A 23,871-nucleotide genomic window follows, 5' to 3' on the forward strand; every position below is an offset into this window, starting at 1 on the left:
AGATGGGAGCCAAAAGTTTAATGCAATCCTGCCCACCGGAGACACGCTACGCCAATTCGCCTGATGTGTGATATTTAAGAAGTAGATTTCCCAGATATATATTTTTTAAGCATACTCACCAATTACCCCATAAGGGCATTTACTTAAAATGTGCTATGATAAGATTCATAGTAACATTACAATATGTTGAACTGTTGCCCATTTAGTGTCACCGTACAGTTGTGTATAGGTGAGCAGTCCATGCCAAGCCAATTACTTAACCCTGACCCAGGGTGGCAGGGAGGCAGGGAATCAGAGCGGATCTGGACTTAGTGGCTATCTGTCATCTTGAAAGAAAAGCAGTGATGCAGTGCTTCAACTGCAGACGTCCTTGGCTTCAAGCTGGTGCTGCAGGGAGCTGCATGCGAACACAGGGACTACTCTTAAACCTAAGCTGCTGGGACCAAAACACACAGCCACACACACTATGAAACACTGATAAAATGATTACCGAGGTGCTGGGTCTGAAGTCTAGACTTGAGGCCTCAGGGGCTTGATTCTCTCTCTTTTTCTCTTTTTACTTCAACCCTTATCACATATAATGCTTCACAAACTTATTGTCATGAGGGCTAATAGAAGCTCTTTGTACTTTACTGAGAGGAGAGAGATACCCCAGAGCCATCCATTCTTATTCACCTTTTATAAACCAAACTCTCTGGGGCCACGTCCAACCTAATGTAGATTAACTTGAAGACACAATTTAGGAGTTAGAAGTGCTCTGTCCACAACACTGTTTACAGATTATGTCCTAAAAGGTCACAATACACACTGGAGTGCCAAGACAATGAGAAAAACGCTCTCTCTCTTATCTCTTATTGCTCCATATTTTCGCCAGTCACGACCTCTACAGAGTAAAAGTTGGCTGATTCTGTGTCAGTATTGCTGATCACATGATATTTGTGTTTTTGTTGATTTCATATTTTTTATTATAAAGAAAAGTTTATACTTGCGACTTGTAACTACTTATTTCTTATCTTTCGAGTAGTTCTAGCAAGACTTTTGTGTGCAACAGCTCCTTGGCTTAGATCATGACAGACTTGTTTGCTCAGTATTTGAAGATACATTTGTTAAACAAAGCAAAATCATTGCTGCTCTCACAGTCATAAATGCGTTAAAACATAGTCCTGTCTTTGAACAGGCAATCAAAAGCCTAATGGTTGCACATCCATAATTTTTAAGTTCTAACAAAGCTGATTTAAGCTAAATAAGTTAGAAATAATGAGTTTCAACATCCTTAAAACCTGCTTTAATTGATGTTTTTTTTTTTTGACTACTCCTGGACAAGGGAAACAAGCTGTAAACAAGCTAGTTTGCTTGCAGTAAAAGCAAAACAATGAGTAGAAAGATGCTGAAATGCTTCATAGATCTGCTACGTCTTCTCACTATCAGTGACACCTTTTGGATACATGTAGTCATTTGATCGATTTAGTTGATACAAAAATATTTATTATAGCAGCTTTAAGTTTACCATTTAAATGAAAGGGTTCCTGTATTCCTGTGTTTGTAGGACACGCTCTAGCATGAATACACTGTGTTAATTACAGAAGAGAACATCATTTATTTTTTCGTCTTTGTGCGTAAACAAGCAATATAGATGCAAACACTGTGAAGGTAATGAAATACGACTTCAGCACAACCGCAAATAACCAGCTGTGTTTTTGTTCTGCGCTTAAACCCACACAGGCACAAACACAACGCTGACCCTTATATACTTCCACATCAGTTCATGGAGATTGCCCGTGCTTTTCATGACTGAACAATAGGTCTGAGTGGCATCGTGAGAGTTGGAGCAGGATTAGACCTAACCTCCGAGGGCTCTCTCCAAAGCCCCTTTTGTGTGTGTTTGTGAATAGAAACATGGTTCCCTGAGATTGTCTGTCTGCCTGCCAGCCAGCCGTGTCCTACATGCTGTCTGCATCCCTGATTCATTTAAAATAGGCATCAAAATCTCTGTTTGTGAGTGTATATTACTTTTATAAGTGACATTCAGGGATTCTTTTCTTTCCCTCCAGACTGTAGGTCTGGTTTGTCTGGTCTAGTTTACATTAACTTCTCTCCTACTTTGGTATCTTTTTTGTGGTCTGGTAATTACTTTGAGGTCTGCCTAATGTGCAAGGACAAAGAGCTGCCTCTGTCTCTCCTTCTGTTGCTAATTGTGCCTAAATAGTGCGCTGAGCTGATGTCTCCCAGTAGTCCCTGAAGTGACACAGGGGACCAGTGTATCTTCCTCAATCTCCTTATGTGTGTTTGGAGAAATAGACAAATTATTCGATCAAGGATTTCACTGCATTCCCCTCTTTCCTTTGCTTCTCTAATCAACCATTTCAACTGGCTGAGGGCATCCGGCCAGTTGTTTGTCTTTTCAGCTGGCTAAGAAAACACAGAGGGAATCAACGAATCACGGCAATAATGGCTTTAATGTAATTGTCAGCCAGTAATCATGCCACGGAGCTCTCTGATAATAATAGTGCATCTCCTCTCCCTGATTGTCTAAGGGCAACTCAGTAAGATGTTATACGTTGTACGTTTATAAATGAATACGCAGATGGGCGTTCATGTGTGTCTGTGTGTGCACATTTGGGTGCGAGTCAGTTTGTTGGCATGTGTCTTTTGTGAATGCGCGTGCATGATCAGCAGCCCTCTCCATCTTCAGAGAACTTGACCTGGTTTCTTGTGTCAAGCGCTAGCCCGGTCAACGGTGGCGAGTCGGGGCTCAATTCATCCTGAGTAGTAAGCATTTGACAGTATCGGTCCACCATTAGGCCTCGTGATGGATGCTGCACAGAGCGGGAACAGATGGGTGGAGGCTGCTAAGGATGGCAGTGGGATTTGTTTGTAGGCAAAGAGTCTAGATTTACTGCATGGATTAATTCACCAACAGAATATGATTTTAAATAAAATGTGTTTCAGGTTTCATTATTTTTTTTTTTTTACACTTTTTTTAGGAAACAGAATATTAAGCTTATATTCCAGGCGTGCAAACTTTATGAGAAAATTACAACGAATAGTATGGATTGAAAGAAACATATCAGTAACTGATTTTCACCAAGCAAATTTTTAATATGACTCCAATATTTACCACACTCCTTTTGTCTGATGTGTGTTCCTGTGCTTGTGTGCTCGTTTGCTTGTTTTACTTGGTCCTACTGTATTGTTGACACGCGTTTGCATGCCCAGAGCGGGGACCCTGCAGTGTATGCATGTGTGTTTGCTATCCTCCTCGGTTGTTTGCCCCTGTTTGCACGAATGAATACAAATTGGGCCGAGTTCCTTATGGCTAGAGATGCTGTAGTGAGTAAGATCCCCCCCCCACAGATTTTGCTCTGCTCTTGGCTGGCTTTTGGTGTTACTCATGTCCCCTGACACAGCCCAGGGTCCTTTGATTTTGTGTTATGAGTAATATTGTCACCCAACTCTCCAGTGTTTCCTTGTGACCCGCAATACGGGCCAAAGTGGGAGCTCTGCTAGCCTGTTGTCCTGAGCAGTGAGCATCGTGTGCATTATTGCCGCTCTGTGTGCATCGCTGCTGCTTGTTTTTGTTTCCTTTTGACCCTCAGTTCAGCCTTAGATAGTGTGGCTGGAGTTGGTGTTGCATCCACTTCTTCATATGTCTTTTCTGTTCCTCTCTTACCCCTATGTGATTGCTTTCTCAATCTAATCCTTTTCCATTTAGCTATGACGTCCTACCCACGCCACGTTTTTCATTCCGCTGCTGAGAAATATAAAAAAGAGGTAGAGGAAAATTAGTTCCGCTGCTCTTTAGCATCCCTCACCATGTCCTCTTATCTCTATCTACCCCTCCGTCTGCTCTCTTCTCTTTCCCTTTCTCCTCACCTACACCACTCCTCATCCCTCTTTTCTCCACTCGTCCCCCAATCTCAGACTCACACCTTTGACCGGGCTTATCTCTGCTCTGGCAAACATTCATTCGCCTCCACTGTCCTCCTCTCCTCTGTCCAGTCCTTTTACCCCTCATCTGCTCCCCTTCTCACCTCTCCATGCTCTCCTCCTTTCTCCTCTTCTTTCCAATTTCCTCTGCTCAAATGAGATGTTGTGTACAGAGAAGAGTCCTTATCACCAGCTCCTTTCTGGGTATTAGGTGGAGAAAATGGGCCTGTAATGAAACAGAGAGTACTGCTGTGCAAACTCACACCCACCAGGTTTGTAGGTGTTTTGGTGTGTGGTTTAATGTATATGTCCGTGTGTGTGTTTGCTTGTGCCCGCGTGTTTACATTCAGGTGAGTGGCTGATTAAGGTTACCCTCTTTCTCATCTTATTACTTTGGCCACTGTCCTCCATTCCCTCTTCCCATATCGCTCCTTCAGCCTCTTCCTACTTCTTCTGTCTCTTACCATTTATCTCTGTTCACGCCTCCCACTGTCTGTCTCTTGGTTTGTCTCTCGCTCTGAGCATTATCCCGCCCACTGCCTCAATCTCTCTTACTGTTCCTATTTTACAATGTGTGTTTGCCAAGTTTAATTGTGCATAAATGATTTGGCTCTGTACTTGTACTGTATATTTGCTGAGTGCAAGTGCATACTGTTCACGTGTGTGACTGTTTTTCTGTCCTTGTCCTTCTTATCCACCTACACACCCTCACCCTACACTGTGGTCTGTTGCTCCACTGTTCCTCATGCATAGCAGATGATTTAGCAATAACAGCACAACGACACAAGCTCCATCTGTGTGCGTCCTCCTGCTTCCCACACTGCTGTGTTGCCTGGCATGACTATTGAATGTCTTCTGTCCTTGCAGAACTTGTTTCAGAGAGCACACTTTCGCTTAAGCAGGGCTTTTGTCTTCAGCAGTGACGGTCCTCCTCTATCTTTCTGCAGCACTCCGCAACTGAACAGGCTTCCTTCATGTTCCTACCATTTTGGCATTCACTGATAACTCTTCAGGAGCCTCCTTGAAATAGGCTGATAGATTAATTGGATAGCGGTGAGCCCTAAGGACAGTGTAATGCCTATTAAAGTGTGTCAGATCAGTGAACGATTAGGTAGTCTTACTTGCACAGTAGTGTTGCCCTCTGACTTTATGTATCTGATCAGGAGAAGCTGCAATTAGACATGTGGCAAAGCTGTCTCTGAATCCCTGTTCGCCCTTGTTTTTGATTTTACATTTTGATCGAGGATGGTTGATGTTGACAAAGAACGTGAAATAAATTAAGAATTTACCGTTGATAATGTGATGGGGATCATCTGTTATATCATCCCCGGAATTATATTATTAAGATCTTCAAGATTTTACACAGCAAAAGTTTGTGAAAGAATTCGGTTTAATATCTATCTACCATGACCAAAGAAGTCATCATATACACATTTGTTTTGTCTACTAAGGTCAGGAAATTGTTTTAGTTCATAAGAGGAAAGACTTTAAGATCAGAAAAAGGCAATGCCTTAGCAATATCATGATGTTTTAATATCAAGATCCTGGGATATATTTAGTCTCATAAATTGTATTATTTTATGTTGATATATTGACCAGCTCTAATTCGTCTAATTTTTTTTTAGTAACTTCAGCACCATAACTATGAAGAAAGAGAGGACATTGGAATAGTTAAACCGATACTACAGCAAAAAAAATTCAGGCATTGAAGATCGGTACAACCAGAAGCGGGGAGAGAGAGCAATCAAAAAAAAAAAAAAGAGGGTGGAGAGATTCTGTCAGGTTAATACAAGCTCACAACTCAGGGGAGGGCTTGTTTCGGCTCTACAGTGGGCGTGTACACCAACAACAGGAGACTGCGGTGAGTGTTGCTAAGGGTAACAGATTGAAATATGCTTCTCTGCCTCCAGCTCATGCTCGGGTCAATGTGGTTGCCCAAGGCGATGGTTTTCAACATTAAATCCTCCTACAGGGTGAATGACTGGTTGCCCAGGGAGACGACTGCAAAGTTCCACAGTCTCTGGTACACCGTGAGGAGAGCGGAGGCTGGTTCATATCTCTGCACAACATTAGTTGTTAGCTTCCCTCCCATTAATTTTGTCTGAGGTTAAACAGGATGAGAGAGGGACTGTTTGCTTGTACAATTGTGTAATTTCTGTGTACAAACATTCCTATCAGGTATGCGTTGCGTGGCTCAGTGGGTCATGAATGGCTGCATGGTGACGAGAGTTCAGCTATGGGTCATAACACGTTGCGCATCAGTCACAGATGAATAAACCGTGGCAGCTCCTCTCCTCACTTCCCCTCCCCTCCCTCCTCTAAAATAAGGTAAAATATAAGGAGGTACTTCAGGTAAAGAAGTAATATAATGAGATGTCATGCAACAGTCAGTGTAGTTTATACAGCATAGGACCACAAGTTGCAGTGCATGAGGTTACATAGACCTTGTTTGTACACAAACAATACACTTTACAGACCTGTATTTATCAAACTTAGGTGTTTAATGAATACAGATCTTTTATCAATAATTTTATTTGTGTGAAATCTTAAATACCTTGTGTAGCAATTAACACATGTACATTTAGGTGAAGTGGAAATGAAAAGAAAACCAAAGTGGAGCATAAAGGAAATTCTGCGGTTAGAAGACATCAGGGGGAATATAGTACGACAATGTCAAGTGCTGACAATTGAGATGCAGGAAAAGTATGTGCAAACAAGATCAAACATGGGGGGAAAAAAATAGAAAAAAATGCTGTATCATTCTATCAAATTTGCATTTTAAGATAACTGTTTAAAAAGAAAACAGCAGCATCGAGTAGTGGGATAAAACTACTGGATTCTAAATTATATATTTAGCTTGAGATTGCACATTGTTCATTCTTTTCAAAAGGTAAAATGGTGTTGGAGGTGTCTCTGTCCTGCAGGTATCTGAGACCCTGAAAAGCTCCATTTACCCCTAGAGCTCCTCCAAATTCACTAGTACCAATCTGATAAATAAACGCTGTGATGATTCTGACTTTTCCCCATTTATATATTATTTTTCATACCACATCAAAAGAGTTTCTTAATTACCTTATCTTTGCAGCAATCTCACATCAGTCATACCAAGAAAATGTTTGCAAGATGTTGAATTTACATATAAATCTACGCTTGCATGACCTGATGGTAGTCTGTCCAAGTGAAAGTTGACAAATAGACAGCAACACAATCAAATCAGTTTCTAATCTTATATCTCCCAGTCAGTGTTTCACCAGTTTATTATTTGCTGTATCTGCTTGTTTTCAATAAGGATGTTGCCAAGCCGTGAGACACAGAAGCGTAAGATATTCTCACACCATGCTCGGACATAAAATGGCTCCTTAAATCCCTGGAAAACGCAATGATTGAGGCCTTGTCCGTGCTCAAGCACTTACTAAGCTAGGCATCTGTTCAGTTAAGCAAATTAAAATGATTTTGTGGCACCCTCTACTCAACCTGGTGGTGCCCATCTCCCTTGATGGTTCCTTTTTAAAAATGGAAGCGGAGCGGTCAGATAGCTTTACTAATAACTTACATACCAAGATGCAACGTTGGTTGTATTTATTTCCTCCTGGCTTGTTTGATTCGACAGTCTCATCTCATATGAGATGTCTTTTTTGTTTATAAATACAGTTTTTTTTGTTGTTGTTATTTTACTAGAGGAAACTCGTGGGTGTGATACATGTATCACTGGGTTTTGGGTGTGTGGAGAAAAGAAATTACAAAGCAACTTACTATAAGTCACAAACAGAATCCAAAATAGAGTGATGAGACCCACCAGCATTTGCATATTCATCACTTCCAGGTGTGCATCTTCCTGGAGGTTGTATGTCCCCATGGTGACCACCAGGGGCAGAATCACCATGAGTGGAGTCCCCTTGAGTGAAAATTGAAAGTCTAAATGGAATATGAACAAGTCCAGTCTTTACCCAACTACTTAAAGTATTTATTTGGAGGATTAAACAAATGTGAACATTAAAAGCTAGAATCCTGATTATCGGTTGTCTACATTGCAGAGCTATTGCTGATCTGGTTGTTTATGGTGGGATGTGGCAGGTGACCTGGATAGTGCAAGTCAGAAGTAAGAAAAAAAAGAAAAAAAAGAGAGATAAATCATGAAGTCAGTCTGAGATGAAGCACAGGAAGGTTTTTTATTGTGGAAATAACTAGTTAATCGTTGTTTTGTTCTTGGGCACACTAGACTCCGCTATGAAGCTTTTTCCAGATAAGCATTTGTGTCAGTTCTTTTTGGTGACAGTTGAAATGTTTGTTGAAACTACAACATGAAGTAAAATACAGCAATTTTTGATTTTAAAAGAAAGAGATAGATGCAGTAAAATCCTGGAGAAACGCTAGTAAGTCGACCTTGAGTCAGTATTTTTCATTAAGCCAATCAGTGTGTCTTTTGTGTGTTATGATTAGTGACCAGACAGTTGCTATCTGCAGTCGGCACATACACACATACACACATACACACACACACACACACACACACACACACACACACACACACACACACACAACAACACACACACCAAGTGTTTAAAATTTGGCTGAAATGTGAAGCATACAGCATAATGTTTTTTTGTTTGTTTTTTTTTTTTTTTTGCCAAGGCTGAGAAGGACTCTCTCTCCTTTCTATCTTGTGTGGTCAATGTGTCTCATCCCTGAAGCTGTCACTTCACCTTCCTTTTCATTTTTCCAAACCACTGTTGGCGAGGCCAATCAGTGGATTGTGTTGTTGTCTTCACATTTGCAGCGTGAGCAGCCTCTGCTGTTGCTGGAGGATACGGAAAGGAACACCTATGAATAATTTACGCCAAGCAGGAATATGCAAAAGGGTAAACAGACACAAGAAACAAAATGCAAACAATTGCAGCAGCTTGCATGAATTAATTGCTCGGCTGAGCCCTGTGTTCTGCTTATTGGAGCTCTCTGTCCTTCGTGCCTGATTCAGGGTCAGCAAGCTGTGGTGATTTTTTTTTTTTTTTTTTTTTTTTTTTTTTTTTTTTGTAGCAGGATAAGTGAGTGAAAGGATGGTGGGCCGGCTGATGTACGAGCAGAATTGAAATAAAATTTCATGCATTTTTTTGCTCAGGTTTTATATGATTATGTTTATTTAACTGAACAAATACAGTTTTTTTTTTTTTTTTTTTTTTTTTTGTGTCACACTTTCCACCAAAGCAGTTTTTTTGAATTTGCGTCTTGCATCTCAAAAAGTCAGTAACTGCTAAGCATTGCTGTAATTGGACTGTTCATTAGATAGATGCTGACTTCGCAGTTCCCTCCTCAGTACAAATAATTCTTGTGTAATGATGTTTCTGTGCATTTTTATTTAATTTAAGTACTGTTAAAGATCCACGTGCTTAAGAATCCTGTAATTCAATTAATCCATTGAAGAACTACAGTCGGTTTAAAGTAAATTGTGTTGGATGCTGTCACGTCTCTGGTTGGCAGTGCAGAGAGTTGAAGAGTTAACAGAGTTGTCACCAGTAACCAGAGGATGATGTGCTGAAAGGACTGTCAGAGTGGAGGGCAGAGGAGGGGGAAATGGGACGTGACAGAGTGGCCCCATTTGAGGTTGTCACCAGGTCCCAGGAGTGACGACACCGACCCAAGACGAATCTAGGCCCAGCTGGCTCCCTGGCCGACTTGTATAAGTTGCCGGATCATAAATAGCCAGGGCTGCACTGCAGGGTGGAGGTGGTTTGTCATCAGTCCTGGCCCCAGCCGGGGCACTGACTCCCAGACGAGAACGGAATTTATCACAGTATAGTGATAAAACAAGGCTATTATTGTTTCTGTCCTCCTCCTTCTTCTCCCCCTCCCTTGCATCTAACACATCACCTCTTCCTTTTCTTTCCTCCTCTCCCTTGTTTCCCCTTCCTCTGTCCATCTTTCCCTCGTCCTGTGTTCTTTCCCTTTTATTCTCATGTTGTAACCCCTCAACACCACAACCCCTACATTTTTTTTTAACCTTTTTCTTTTTTTGGCTCCTATTTCTCTCCGTTACGTCTGTCCTCCCTTCTTCTTCTGTCTCTCTGTCTCTCAGCACAAAGGCGACATGATCAGGGAAGTAATGACTCCTAGGGGCGATGATAATAGATACTCCATGGATGATAATGACCACACCGGGGTTCTACATGGAAACCATATTCAAGTATTAATTGCCGCCAACACATCAAATGGATGCAGAGAGTGATTGAGAGGAAGAGAGGATGGGGAGAGAAAAGGAAGAAAAGATAAAAGGTGTGTAGGAAGAGCAGCAAGAACAGATGGTGAGAGAAGAAAGGGAAATGGAAAAGCGTGTGTGTGTGTGTGTGTGTGTGAGGGAGACAAAAAGGGAGAGAGAGATGGTAAAGAGAGTAAGGTTATTTAGGGGTCACACTTGTCTCAAGTGTTTTAAGGTTTCAGAAATACTCTGTCTTTTAGTGAGACATGGCTTAACGCTCTATTTTTCTCCTCCTCCATCTTTCCTTATTCTAACATCTCTCTCTCCTCTCCTGTTGCTCACCAGTGAAAAGTTTTGTTTCTTTTCTTGTATCTAGCTCACATAGTTTGGTGCCACAAGACTTGAAGCCCGGGCCTCAGACTCTTGAGTTTATCTAGTCTAAGATTTTTGGATGCAGGCTGGATGCAGGCACCCCGGGCTCCTCTCTCTTTGTCTCCCAGCGCTGCAGCTCAGCTGTCAGGGGCGCAGAAGATGGATGAATTATCACAGAAAGGTCTCCTCTAGCGCTCTCACCTCATTTAGATGCTCTGTTCAGCTCTGACTCTTGGTAGCGACGCGCCAGAGAGTTAGCCTAGCTCCAAGGACCTCGCCGCCTCTGTTTCTTTGTTTACAAATGTATGCTAATGAGAAGGGGGGCTCAAGGAAGCCTGTGACCCATGCACGCTCAATCTAATTCCTTCCCCTGTGACACATCAGCTGTGACAGCTGTGGTTCTGCAGCGGCTCAGAGTAGCCTCCCTATCTCCTCTACTGTGATTGAAGCAGCTGCCTCTTGGTGTCACTGGCAACTGTGGGGAATGCTTAGTTGTTCGTGTGTGTTTTTGTGTTGTGTGTGTGTGTGTTTGTGTGTGTTTGCATACAGTATGTATCTATACACTTGCTCACAGGGGCATAGTCAGCAACCTGGAGACTGAGAACTCTGGATACATTTAGCCCTTATGTGAGATTATGCACTGGTGCAAGTACAATGTACAGACACATCAAGGCATCCATTGTGTCTGTGCGTGTCCCTTGATAAAGTCCTTCTACTTTGGTCACTTTCATTTGTTTCTCTGTAAGTGGCTGTGATAGCTTCCTCTCTGCTTTCCTCGCTCCTCCATCTCACTCTCTGGCTCTGCAGCTTCTTTCCTGTTCTCTCCGTTTCTCTGCCTCCGCGCTGGCTACAGCCCTGGCTGGAGGCGTCACGTTTTCGGGTTGTCCTTCTGCCGGCACCACCACCCCATTCTTGTGAACGCCTTGAGGGATTTTCTTCAATTCTGGCACAAATGTTCACTTGGACTCAAGGATGAATCGATTAGATTTTGGTGGTCAAAGGTCAGGGGTCAATGTAACTTTGACCTCACAAAACTTAAGCCATAACTCAAGAATTCATACAATGATTATGACAAAATTTTCACACAAATGTCTAATAAGATAAAATGATGAAGTAATGACATTTTATATCCAGAAGGTCAAAGGTCAACTTCACTGCGACATCATAATGTTCTGCAAAAACACTTCTGGCCAAAATATATTTCCACATTCCTTCACAGTCTTCACTACATATATTATGAGTCATGGATATGAACAGCAACTTGAATGGTTGGCAGAGGCATACAACGGTAATTGAGCGAGGCAGTAATTTGAGTTTAATATCTTGTCACTGAACATGATTGAAATGTTTCCCTTTTGCGCTTTCGTTTCCTTGGCAATCCAGTGTAGGGCCGAAGTAGACATTATGCGCCTCTAGACAGCCAGTGGAGATCACAGGGGCCCTGGACATTGAGCAGCAGGAGGAGTTTGGCAGAGGCAGAAAGTAATTTAGAGGTGTGCAGGGTGAGTTGGCTGGCTGGCAGGTTGCGGAAAGATTGCACCGTTTTGCTCCGCAGCCTATTGCCAAATACCAACTAGACGGGAGACTGACAGAATTATATCACCACTTTTTTTTTTTTACTGTTTGTCCAATATGACCTGAGTTGCCAGCTAACTAGCCCCTAAAAATATCTATCTCACACTCAGTCAAGAATAGAGACCAACTTTTTCCAATGATGGAGAGCACCCAGTGTGTATTAGAGATACTATGGCTGGTGACCTTTTTTTTTTTTTTTTTTTTTTTTCGGAGGCAAGCACATTGCTTGCCATTTTAGACTATCATGGGTTTAGGCTATCATCTCCTAGGCTCTGTGTAGCTGCTAAAAGTGTCATATAAATTAGTGTAAAAGTGTCTTTCGCAGCCTTTCTGATTATGGATGTAATCTGTTGAATACTTAATGGCGCTCTTCACATTTCCATACAGTAGTAAGTAGTTTTAAAAATCCATAAATCGAGGGCCAAAGTCTGTCATATTTGTATACATACTACTGTAGATGTTTTGAACTTTTCACATACTGCCTTTGATTCTGAATCCAGCAGACGTCACACTCATCCCAGCAGTTGCAAATTGCCAAACTCATGTGCTCTGGAATGCACGTATACTTGGTTCTATTCATTATATTTGTGCGTTCGTCTTTTGCGTGTGTTTGTGTAGTCTGTGTGTTTGTAGACCGGCACTACAATAAGGTCATTCCGTTTTCTTTTCATCTGTTAATCCTTAAGTGCACTCGGCCTTGGGGCTCGGATTCTATGTTTGTCTTCATCCAAGGCATTTTGTTTTTTTGTTATATGAATTTTCCTAAGTGGCGGCTTTAGTGAGCTATTAGTGGAGTGCAAAACGTTACAGGAGCTTAGAAGAGAGGGTCAAAGAGAGAGTGGGACCTCTTTGCCCCTGACCCATATTACAGCACAGCATTTAAGCATCTCTGCAATCTCTCTTTCTCTACACACCCACAGGCCTGCAAGCACACTTTGTATCATACTACATCCTCTTTCACTCTGCTCTCTATCTTTCCTCCCATCAAGTTCTCTCTATCTCTCCTCTGTCTTCCATTGCTCCACTCTGTCACAGTCCCTTTGTCTCCGTTTGTCTCATCTCCAAAGGCTTGTTATGCCTCTTGTCCTAATGCACTCTCGCTTTCCTCAGAAGTCTGTGTTGTTAGAGCTGAACTAAAGGCCAGGGAGTACTGCACTCAGAGCTAGGGCTATTCATCAGTGTCACAGTAGCCCTCCACTGTGCTTCATTACTGACTGGCTAATGGTACAGATCACTGCAGTTTATTTGCTATAATTAGCTAGCTCCATTTGGCCAGCAGAGCCCCAGTAAAGCCTGCAACGCTTATGCTGCCCCCCTGCCATGCCACCCTGCTTGTGTGCATGCACGAATGCTTGGCTGCTGGGCCTAAAAGAGTCATTAAAAAAACTATACTGGCACATCATTTTGACACTCTCCATTGCCTTGTGTCAACCGCGTCTTTTAATGTCATGCCTGATTGCAGAGCAAAAAGCCACGAGCCTCGTAAAACTTTATAAGCTCTCTGCTTGTAAAAAGTAGTAGAGTATATTGAAAATGAATTGCAGAGAGCGGGGGATAGGGATAGACAGGGAAGTGACTAATCAATCAGTGAATGGCTGACTGAGTAATGAGTAACTGAATGAGGGAACATGTGAGCAAGTAGGGAATGGTAGGCTCTCTCCCTGTGGTTACAACCTCTCCTTTGCTTCTCTCTCACGTAGGGCTGAGTGCCGAACTTCGATACTTTTACGGCACCGACCAAATTGCTTTACTATCGAGTATTGAAAAATGCCTTGTCATTCTGTACCAAATTTTGACATCTAAGGAGTAAATCTCATCATGGTTAGTGAACCAGTAATCAAGCTCCATGCTTGTACCAAGATCTGATAATGCTGGTGATTGGCTGTCTAATGTAACGTTACACTAACACGTCCTAGGTGCAGGCAGGAAAAACACTATGTTATGCCCCGAGGCAGGGCTCAAATGTGTGTGTGTTGTTGTATTTTGGGAGGCTTTACAACAGTGTGCGTGATGGAATATATGCAAAAGGACATTGCTGCCAGGGCCAGCAACACAATGAATTTGATGAAAACGTGCATGGAATAAATTTAACAAAAGAAAGTTACTCCGTGTTCGACTGCAAGAAGTACGTACCACAGCCACCTTCCTCTCAGCATTCAAGTCTGCCTAATGTTACACGGCCAACTTGTACATGGTTGATAATTAAACTTACCTGTGCCTCCAGTCGTGTGGTAATCTGAAGGTTCCCAGTCCCGGCTTTTATGCATTTTTATTTATTGATATTATGGTAACAGATGATAAAATAGATTTATTTTTTATGTAGTAAAACTGCTTTAAGCGGAACAATACAGGGGTCTGAAACATAAAACTAAAGAGTTGAAACAAACAACTTAAGTTAAACCACAAATAGGTTCATATTTTTTATGTTATAAAACTGCTCTGAGTGTGTAAAAAGGCCAAGGAGCTGAAAAATAAAGCTAATGATTTGTACTATAATGTGTAATTTTCAGATTTTCTTTTTTGTTAAAATTGATTTTAGAAAATTGGTAATGAAATAAGTATCGTTCAGGAACGAGTATCGAAGTCAAGGTGACGGTACTGGTATCTAAAATTTTTGAACGAGACCCAGCCCTACTCTCATAGTCAGTCTCTCATCCTTGCATCCCACTCAACTCTCTCTTATAGTCTTTACCAGTGTTCCAGTCTCCTCCTTGACTTCCAATTTAATCTCCTCCCCCATACTCTCTTGCATTCTCAACTCTTTCAACCTGCCCCCCTCTCACTTAATCTCCCTGTCTTTCTCCCACTCTTGTGTTCTTAAAAGCTGCAGCCTCTTGTTTTGTAGTCCTATGCAATTTTAATCTTCCTCCCCAGCGGGGGGAGACGAGGCGAGGGGTGTATTTAGCATTTCCCCTCAATGCTGGGGCAAGCTCAAGGGGGAGTACAGTGTACGTCACTGAGATGAAGTCACAGTGTACTCACTGAGTAGAGGAGATCAACCCTGTCAATAATTTATACAGAGCATGCTGTTGCTGTGCACTTGTCCACTATTCCTGTAACTCTTCTGTCTGTTCTTCCTTCCAAACCCTATTTCCTGTATCTATACTTGAATCTTGCCTTTAGTTTCTCACAATTGCATATCCATCATTTCTAATCATCCTTTATGTATAGAGTCATTTGGTTGCTACTTTATTAGGCAAACTTGCCCACTGATGCAAATAGCTTGCTCCTCTAAACAAGAAATAAGTATGACGCTACATTATGTCGACAAAGTCATGAGGTCAGTTTGCTTTTAAACCTCACAATAGAAACGGGCATGATGCATAAGCTAAGCTACTTTGAATGAAGTATGCTGTTCCAGCATCTCAGATACAGCTGGCCCAATGGGATTTTAGTGCGATAAGGAAAACACACAGTCAGCTGCAGTAAAGCAGACAAACACACCTTGGTGGTGAGGAAAGGTCAGGGGCGGATGGCTGAATTTGCTCAAGCCAACAGGAAGGTGACAAGTATGCAAAAGTTCAGTACAGCAGTGATTTGCAGAAGGGCACTTCTGAATGTGGCTCATCAAACCCTGAAGCTGCGACAGCAGAAGACCATGCTGCGTCCCACTTTTGTCAGCTAATAAAAAGACGATGAAGCTACAGTAGTCACGTGATCATCAAACGTTATCAAACTGATCAAGCAGGGTGATAATTTGAAATGAACAGAATGAAGTTGTCCATCAATCCTGCCTTGGGTCAAAGGAATAAGGCAGTGGTAACTGTGTAGGAGTATTTTCTTGCACAGATTAGATGATGAGCTTCATTTGAATGCCAGAGTCTACTAAGGCATTATTGCTGACCAGTAACCCTTTTTGACATGGCTTCCTCCTGCAAGGACAGTGTCAAAACCAGCATCTTTATAATCTCAAAATATTTAAATAAACATAACAGTGACCTTGGTGTGCTCAAGCAGCCCACACAGACTCCAGGTCTCAGTCCAGTAAAGGGTATCTGGTCCAATTTTGAGGGTTTGCTGTAAGAAACTGTAGTTAAAAAAATCTGCTGGAAGTGCAAGATGCTATTGAGTCACCATGGACCCAAATACCAAAATATGAGGAGTTTCCACCATCGTTAAAATATATTTGAGTCGATTTAGTTTCTTGTTTTTAGAGTGGCTTCAGAAAGTATTCAGACTCCTTTACTACTTCCACACTTCATTGTGTTGTAGATTTAATTTTAAATTGGTGAAATTGCCATTTTGCCCATCAATTTGCACTCAATAATCAATAACGACAAAGTGAAAATTTTTTTTTAAATGTTTGCAAATTTATTTAAAAACTGAAATCTCTCATTTACAAAAATATTCAGACCCTGTGCTGTGGCGCTCCAGATTGTGGTCAGGTGCATCCTGTTTGCTTGAATTATCCTTGAGATGTGTCTGGAACTTGATTGGATTCAACTTGTGGCAAATGGATTGTTTGGATATAGTTTAGAAAGGGACGCACTTGTGTATATTAGGTCCCACAATTCACACTGTATGTCAGGACAAAAATGAAGCCATGAAGTCCAAGGAACTCTCTGTAGACCTCCATGATAAAATTGTGGCGAGGCATCGACCAGGGCAAGTGTATAAGACCATTTTTTTTAAAGCTTTAAGTGTTCCCAGGAGCCCAGTGTCCTAAAGGCACTGATCATCCTGTGGCTAATAAGTTTGAATACTTTCTGAAGCCATTGCATGTCACATCCCATCCTACTATGAAAGTTGCACATACGAAGAACATTAAATGAAAAATAGAATGAATGACATAAATAAATGAATAAATGAAAAAAAAAAACACAGAAAAATAATCATAAAATACAACATTAATTAATACAATGGTTAAATTGATTAAATAAGTCTTTCAAACGTTCAAAAATTTCAACAATTATTTGTTTCCAGCTGTTAAAATGTGAGGATGTGCTGATTATCAGAGTTCACCATTTTTTTTAGATTTTACAGACCCAGGGATCAGTTGATTCATTGAAAACATAATCGATATTGACAATGATTGGTATTTGCTGCTCTAGAAAAATTGAATGTTAACAAATAATTACCTTTTTTGGAAATTTAGTTGTGCAGTTGTAACTGAAGCATATACAGGTATTTAATGTACTGCATCCGCTACTGTTTTTGGTCTGTTGTTAGTGTGCCCTACCATGTAGGAACCACTCCATATATAACACTGTCAAATGAATTGTGATAAAGACCAATGGCGTTGATCTGCAACCACTGTGAGCTGCCACGTTTGAATGTATGCTATTATTTCCCCCTGGTTTCACATGGAACAGATCTTAAGGGCTCCCCAACAGATTATTATAAGTTAATTTCTTATGACTGGGCTCTGCCGCATGTGTTCAAACTAAACTCGTTCCACTTAACCACCTCAGTTTTATTTATCTCTTCTTAAATGTTCAATTTTCTCACCTTTTCTGTTCTAACTGCCCTTTGTTGCAGTTCTTGTAGCTGCTGCTTCACTCACTTCCTTGATTCTTTGATTAGCATTCTGCTGTATCACCATTCTGTCTATCACTTAACATACAGTGGATCAGTGCCTCGCAGTGAAACCCAGCAGTTGTTGTCAGTCTTGTTCAAAGATAAAACGAGACACAGACACACAACCTGCACATGCATATATTGTAAGCGGATACGCACAAACACGCTGAAATACACACATACATATTAATTGGCACACATACAGTGGAGATGAGAGCTCTGACAGCTGCAGTTCGCTGAAAGCTATCGAGTTTAGAATATCATTAGTTTTAAAAGGGCAGCCAGGCAAGGTGAACTTATTACTCACTGCTCAAAAGTAGAGGAAGCTGGTAGAAAGTTTCCCCCAGTCCCTGTGTCTATCTACAGATTCCACCCACATCAACCTTGGATAAGACTCTTGTTTAATATGGTTTTTAATAGTAATACTTTCTCACAAACTTAATCTACAAAACGCTCCAAAAACCAGTCACTATCTTTGTCCTCTGGAGGTTACAGAAGTTTCTCTCCACTACCTTATCTGCACAGTAAATACTGCTGCTGGTTTAGGACTGGGCACATGAACAAATTAGGCAGAACACAAGAGAGGAGGCTCCTAAATGATTAGTAGTCTGCCTGGTCTCCTGCTGGTGACTTCCATTAACCTGCCAGTCCGCTCTTCATTACTTCATTAGAGTCGACATGGAGGCTTGTGGAAGTCCCATCACAGTCCAGTGACTGACTCCTGACTCACTTCAGCCCACCATGGGCATCAGACTTAACTCGCCTTGCAACCGTGCACACTGCATCACACACATCTACATTTTTTGTCTGTAAATGCCTGTGCTTAAGTGCCTCCTGTTCTTTCAGTCCTTTTTAGGAATGTACTGTACATTTTGTAAATGATTGCAATGCACGCTGGCTACTTAGGAGAATAGCAGTCCCAGCGTAGGTCAAAAGAACCAACATCGGGGTTTATATGGCAGGTTCACCACCACAGTACCATTTGATTTGTTCATCAAACGTGTACTTCCCGCCAGCAGGGAACATTATTTATGACTCATTCCCATTGCAGTACCACAGCTTTCTATCTGACAAGCTGCACATAAGCCAGTCCCAACACTTTGGTCAGGACACACGTACTCATACACTCACGCACAAACGAAAACTTATCTTTTAAGAGTGCTGAGGGATATGTTCGCACAGAATGTTTGAACATTTGTGGACAAATGCTCCATCTCTCTCTCTCTCTCACTCACACACACACACACACACACACACACACACACACACACACACACACACACACACACACAACCATGCACAAAAAGTACAAGTGCTTTGCAGTTCTCATTAGCTTCTCCTTTTGGGATGGTTGAAGAATTTATTAGAAGAATACATTAGCAGTGAATGTTATTTTTAAATTTTTCAAACATTTATCCATATATAGGGACTCTGCAAAAGGGGCACAAATGATTTAAATGCAACTGATGATATAAATAGCAGCAGAAAGTTACTTCCATGTTACACTTCACCTGATATTTTAATTGATAATTGTTCTATGGCTCTGCATATGGTGCAGAGAAGCATGTAGTGCTTTTCGATCTTAAGAACTATTATTTTCTCAGGAAAAGAAGTTCAGTCAAAAATTATTCTCCTCAGACTTCAAAAGATAATGCTCCAGGGACCTAAAAAGGAAGAGCAATTATTTGAAAGTGAGTTCTTTGTTGAAGTTTTCCTCCTAATGTTGTTCGACAGCTTTCTGACATCTGGCTGATGTTTCCACGGGTGATTTTCATTGTCTCACTCTAATGATGTTAATCTTTCCTCTATTTATGGTAGGCATTTTGGAAAGCTCAGCTGGATTTGGCCGTCAGATTGACCATCTATACTGTCTGAATATTTCTTTGGCATGCAAATCACAATATACTGCCATCAGCTTATGATGCATATGTGAAGATGCTCATTTTTTTTAAATCTTGGAGGTCATTTTAATATGATAACTAAAAAAACATATATTATTCACAGTTTATTTTCAGCATAAGGTTAAGTCTTAGTTTGTTTTAATGTCTCCATTTTGGGGTTCGAAACTGTCACTAATTTCATTTCCAAGTAGGCCTGATATGAGGTTTTTATGTTCTGCATGCTCATTCATATTTAATGTGATCACTTACATAAATGAGGCCAGGCAAAGAGGAGTCTCACCTCACTCCCTGGTGCATTGCCTGCTCATAACAGTCTCAGATAAATGGTTAATGGGAGATGTGCTGCCAGTTGACTCAAGCAGTGAGTCATGCAGAATACTCAGAAGAGGAACAAAAATAAACAACAATGAAACGAAAGATAAATTGTAAGGCATAGAGAAATGAATTTACTATTTATTTCCCATTGGGGGTGATTTGAGGTAATTTGTTATATTCTGTTCACAATGTCATATTCTTTGTTTATGAAATTAAAACTCTAAAGCGTCCTGAACATTCAGATACATTTTTAATAAGAAACAATGCTAAAAGCTACATTTAGAACTTTTGACGAAGGAGGTATTAGTTACATAGTAAGATAAAAACTTGGAAGTTGAAGTGTCCTGCTATTTTTGGCTCAACAATGGCAGGAAAGTCAGCCTTGAAGTGAGACGAGGTTCAGCAGGGCTACTCCGTAGTGTTTGCCCTTTGATCTGGTGGTACTTTGATAGCACCCGGAGGCTGTACTTCGACTGTCCATGGTCAGGTTGGACAGGGGGCTGATGGCTTTCACAGGGCTCCTGTGGCTCAGGTGGGCCCTTGTTTAACATGAAAATTACACTCACTGAAAGCTTCCTCACCTCCCATTGTCTGGTATTGTCCCTCCTCTTTTTTTTTTTTTTTTTTGAGTTGAGGTGACCTTTCCACTGCCCTTTGTCCTGAGTGGACAAGAGTCCGGAAACGTACAACACTATACTGTATACCCTCGCACAATCAGAGAGAAAGATGGGAAAAGAGTTTAAATGGGATGCATTGTGAACATGGCAGGTTTCTCGTCGGTTTCATTTATTCAGCAAAAGGACATGTTTTTTTTTTAGATTAGATTTTTATTAAAGTTGTCTGGAATCAGTGAAATTGCAAAAGGAATAGAAAGAGAAAGGCAAGATGATATTCAAACAAGTGAGGATAACAAATCATATACACAGATTATGTTTGCTGGAGACTTTGATGAGATGCAGGAAAAACTTTCACTTTTGCTACATTTATTTTTATTTGGTGTGTTTTCGATTGTTCTTCACAGCATTTCAGTTGTCTTGTCTCTTTCTCGCTCTGTATCTGAACATGAACAATAGTGGGCATGCACAAGTACACCTATACGCCTTTTCTCTTTTCCTTGACCACATCAATCTCCCCACAGCTCAAGCCTGCCAGACACACAGACACACACACAGACATACTCACGCACACAAACACAAACACAAACCCTTACTTACCCCAAAGCCCCCACCATCTAATTCAGCCCACTCAGACTCATTGTTAAGGGGACATATTGGAAAACCATTAGTACTCATTATGCTTTATAGCCACCCATTCTCCCAATTTTGTCTTTTAATCACAATGCATCCCCTAGTGTGTGTGGGTGTGTGTGTGTGTATGTGTGGGTGTGTGCACAGCCTTGTGTGTGTGGCTGTATGCATGTGCGTACACTACAGCCACCTTTGCTCAACAGACACCAATGAACAACTTTCACCGTAATGCATTTGTGACACCAGAAAGACACTCCCCCCACCCCTCTGCTTTTTATAGGGGAGTCAATGGCACAGGCGCCACCTTTTATGGGAGCCCATCTGAGCTGCAGCAATGTTGTGCATTTGTGAACCATGTCAGCCAAATGGGATTGAAGGCAGTGCAATACAAATAAAAAGAAATGAGAGTGAATAGGGTATGGATTCCCATTTTTTTTTCTTTCCTTTTTTTCTTTTTATGAACTCGTAGAGGTAGAAACCCTAATAGGAAACTTTACGAGTATCCGTTGTATCGGTCCTTGTAACTCCAAATAATCTGGCTCTCATAAAGCGTTGAATATCCCGTTACTGCTCTGTACTGAATTGTGCTCAGGTTTGATCTTCCATGACAGTGTTTGTGTATGTATGTGCGTGTGTTTTGCTGGCAGGACAGATAGATGGCAGTTTTGACCGTATGCTCGGTGACGGACACCCAAAAACACACACACTTGCACACACTTGTAATGAGTGGATTTAAATTCGGGTTGTTCTCTCCCAGCCAAGGCAACTGGCATCATTGTGCAGCAAAAGTCCCATAATCCATCTGTGGCATGACAGCATCTTAACAGCTCCACTTTGCAGCAAGAAAAGCTATTCTTTATGTCTCTCCATTTCTCAAGCTCTCCTTCACATTTCCCCTCTGGAATGGTTTTTATTCTTCTCTCTTGTCTCTTTTCACATTATGAGTTAACATTTTTTTTCCACTTAATCTCCTTTTCTGTGGAAAGTTTTATCTGGGCTTGATTACAGTAGAGGGGCTCAGTAGGAAGATAAATGAGTGTTAGCTCGAAATTATTATCGACCATGATGATGATGGTAATGAAGATATTCATAATTATAGTTATGCTATCGATGATGACGATGATGATAATGATGGAGATCAGAATGACAATGATGCCATTAATGATGATGATTAATATGGAGTTGAGGATGATGATAACGGTGACTATAGTGATGATAATGGTGGTTGCTGGCTTTCTGAACAGTGTCCATGTTTTCACCTTGGCTCCAGATGGAGAGAGACAGACGGAGGGGACAGACGCCAGCCGTAAGAGGGACACTCGCTCCTCAGCCGGCCACCACAAGAGTGAGGACACCAGCGACAGCAGGGAGGACGAGGCGGCAGTGAGTCTTTCTTTTTTGCTTTCTTTCTTCTTTTCTGTCACCACTCTGGAACAGATATTAATGCGATGTTCCTGCCTAAACACAACTTACCCCACCCACATGTATCTGACTAAGCAACAATGAGGTTTAATGCTCACATTGGTGGGTGACCTACCTGAAAGGTATCCATCCAGTTGTTTGGAGCTGTCTTGTGCTGTCTTTGGAGATGAATGCAGGGCAGAGAAGAAGTCATCTTAATCAGATGAACTGAAGCTGGTGGCATCACCTAGCTGCAGGGAGGGTTCCTCCATGTGCTGCTTAATGTAGTCCATTCCTGAAATATAGTGAAGATGAAAATATAAATGTGATCAACTAAGGGTCTCCTAAAAAGCGGCCAAAACGATTCTTTATTCCCACCTGTAGAGCATCCACCAGATGCTTGCAGTACTTCAATGGCAACTCGAAGTTTTATGGCCAGCAGGTTGATTGTTGGGCATTTTGCATTCAGAATTGCTATTGCATCTACAAACTCCACTTCTTCACCCAATTCTTGATCCTCTTCACCCTCGCACGAACCAGTTGCATCACCATCACTTCTGACTCCACTGTTTTTTCTCATCTACACCAAAAGCTTGGAAAGCTTTTATGGAATTCAAGCTGTTGTCTGTTGTTGTTCTCAGAATTTCCCTCCAAATTTCACAGTTGGAATGGATGTCATTCAGGGCGCTTGCAAACACATCAAATGTGTGTGAACCTGTCAGGTGTTTACAGGCTACGGCTGCTGGGCATCTTTTGAGACTGCCAGGGTCAATCCAGTAGGCAGTAACACCAATGATGCTCCACCTTCTGACAGACTGGCAGTCGGTGGTGGTGGCAATATGGTTCCCCTCGTGGCCTTAGTCAGAAGTCCCTTCACAAAATCTCTAAATGGTTTTTGTTCAGCAACACAGGACGGGTGGAGCTCTTAAACCACATACTTCATGACAGCTTTGTCATTGGGCCTCACTAATGTGGTCTACCTGCTGCTGGAGGGAATCTCAGGAGCCCTTTTCTCTTTGTTGATATCAGCTCTCAATATTTTTTAAGGCGGTGTACATACTTACCTTAAACAGTGAGAGAAAGACATTCTCTAAGCACAACTTCAGCTGCAGGATTTAGAAACTACTCAACAACACTAACAGTCACCGACCTTTATTTAACATATTACCTTTAACCAATCTGGAACCGCAAGTAAGTTAGTGATGTACCTCAACTTGCCTTAGTTTGTGTCACTGATGTAATCATTATTTCATTTTTAAAAATATATTAACTTTGATTAATAACATAAGCATTCAAGTCATAGATGCAGCCCAATAACCTATAACCACTGACATTTGACGTAATTACTTCAAAGCAAAATTCTCAACTTTTAAAAAACATATGGCGCTTTTGAAAATGTGCATAATCCTGAAAACTCTTCTGTAAC

The 23,871-nt window shown here is 41.4% G+C and overlaps 1 protein-coding gene across 1 annotated transcript in view; it reads left to right on the top strand.

Moving 5' to 3' along the window:
* b4galnt4a (beta-1,4-N-acetyl-galactosaminyl transferase 4a) overlaps window positions 1-23,871 on the top strand; it is a 131,880-nt gene that overhangs the window by 21,890 nt on the left and 86,119 nt on the right. The window contains 1 exon segment of the mRNA XM_040133915.1: window positions 22,315-22,427. Coding sequence (XP_039989849.1) covers window positions 22,315-22,427 — 113 coding nt within the window.

This window comes from Xiphias gladius, chromosome 8 (assembly GCF_016859285.1).
Source record: "Xiphias gladius isolate SHS-SW01 ecotype Sanya breed wild chromosome 8, ASM1685928v1, whole genome shotgun sequence".
Classification (NCBI taxonomy): domain Eukaryota; kingdom Metazoa; phylum Chordata; class Actinopteri; order Istiophoriformes; family Xiphiidae; genus Xiphias; species Xiphias gladius.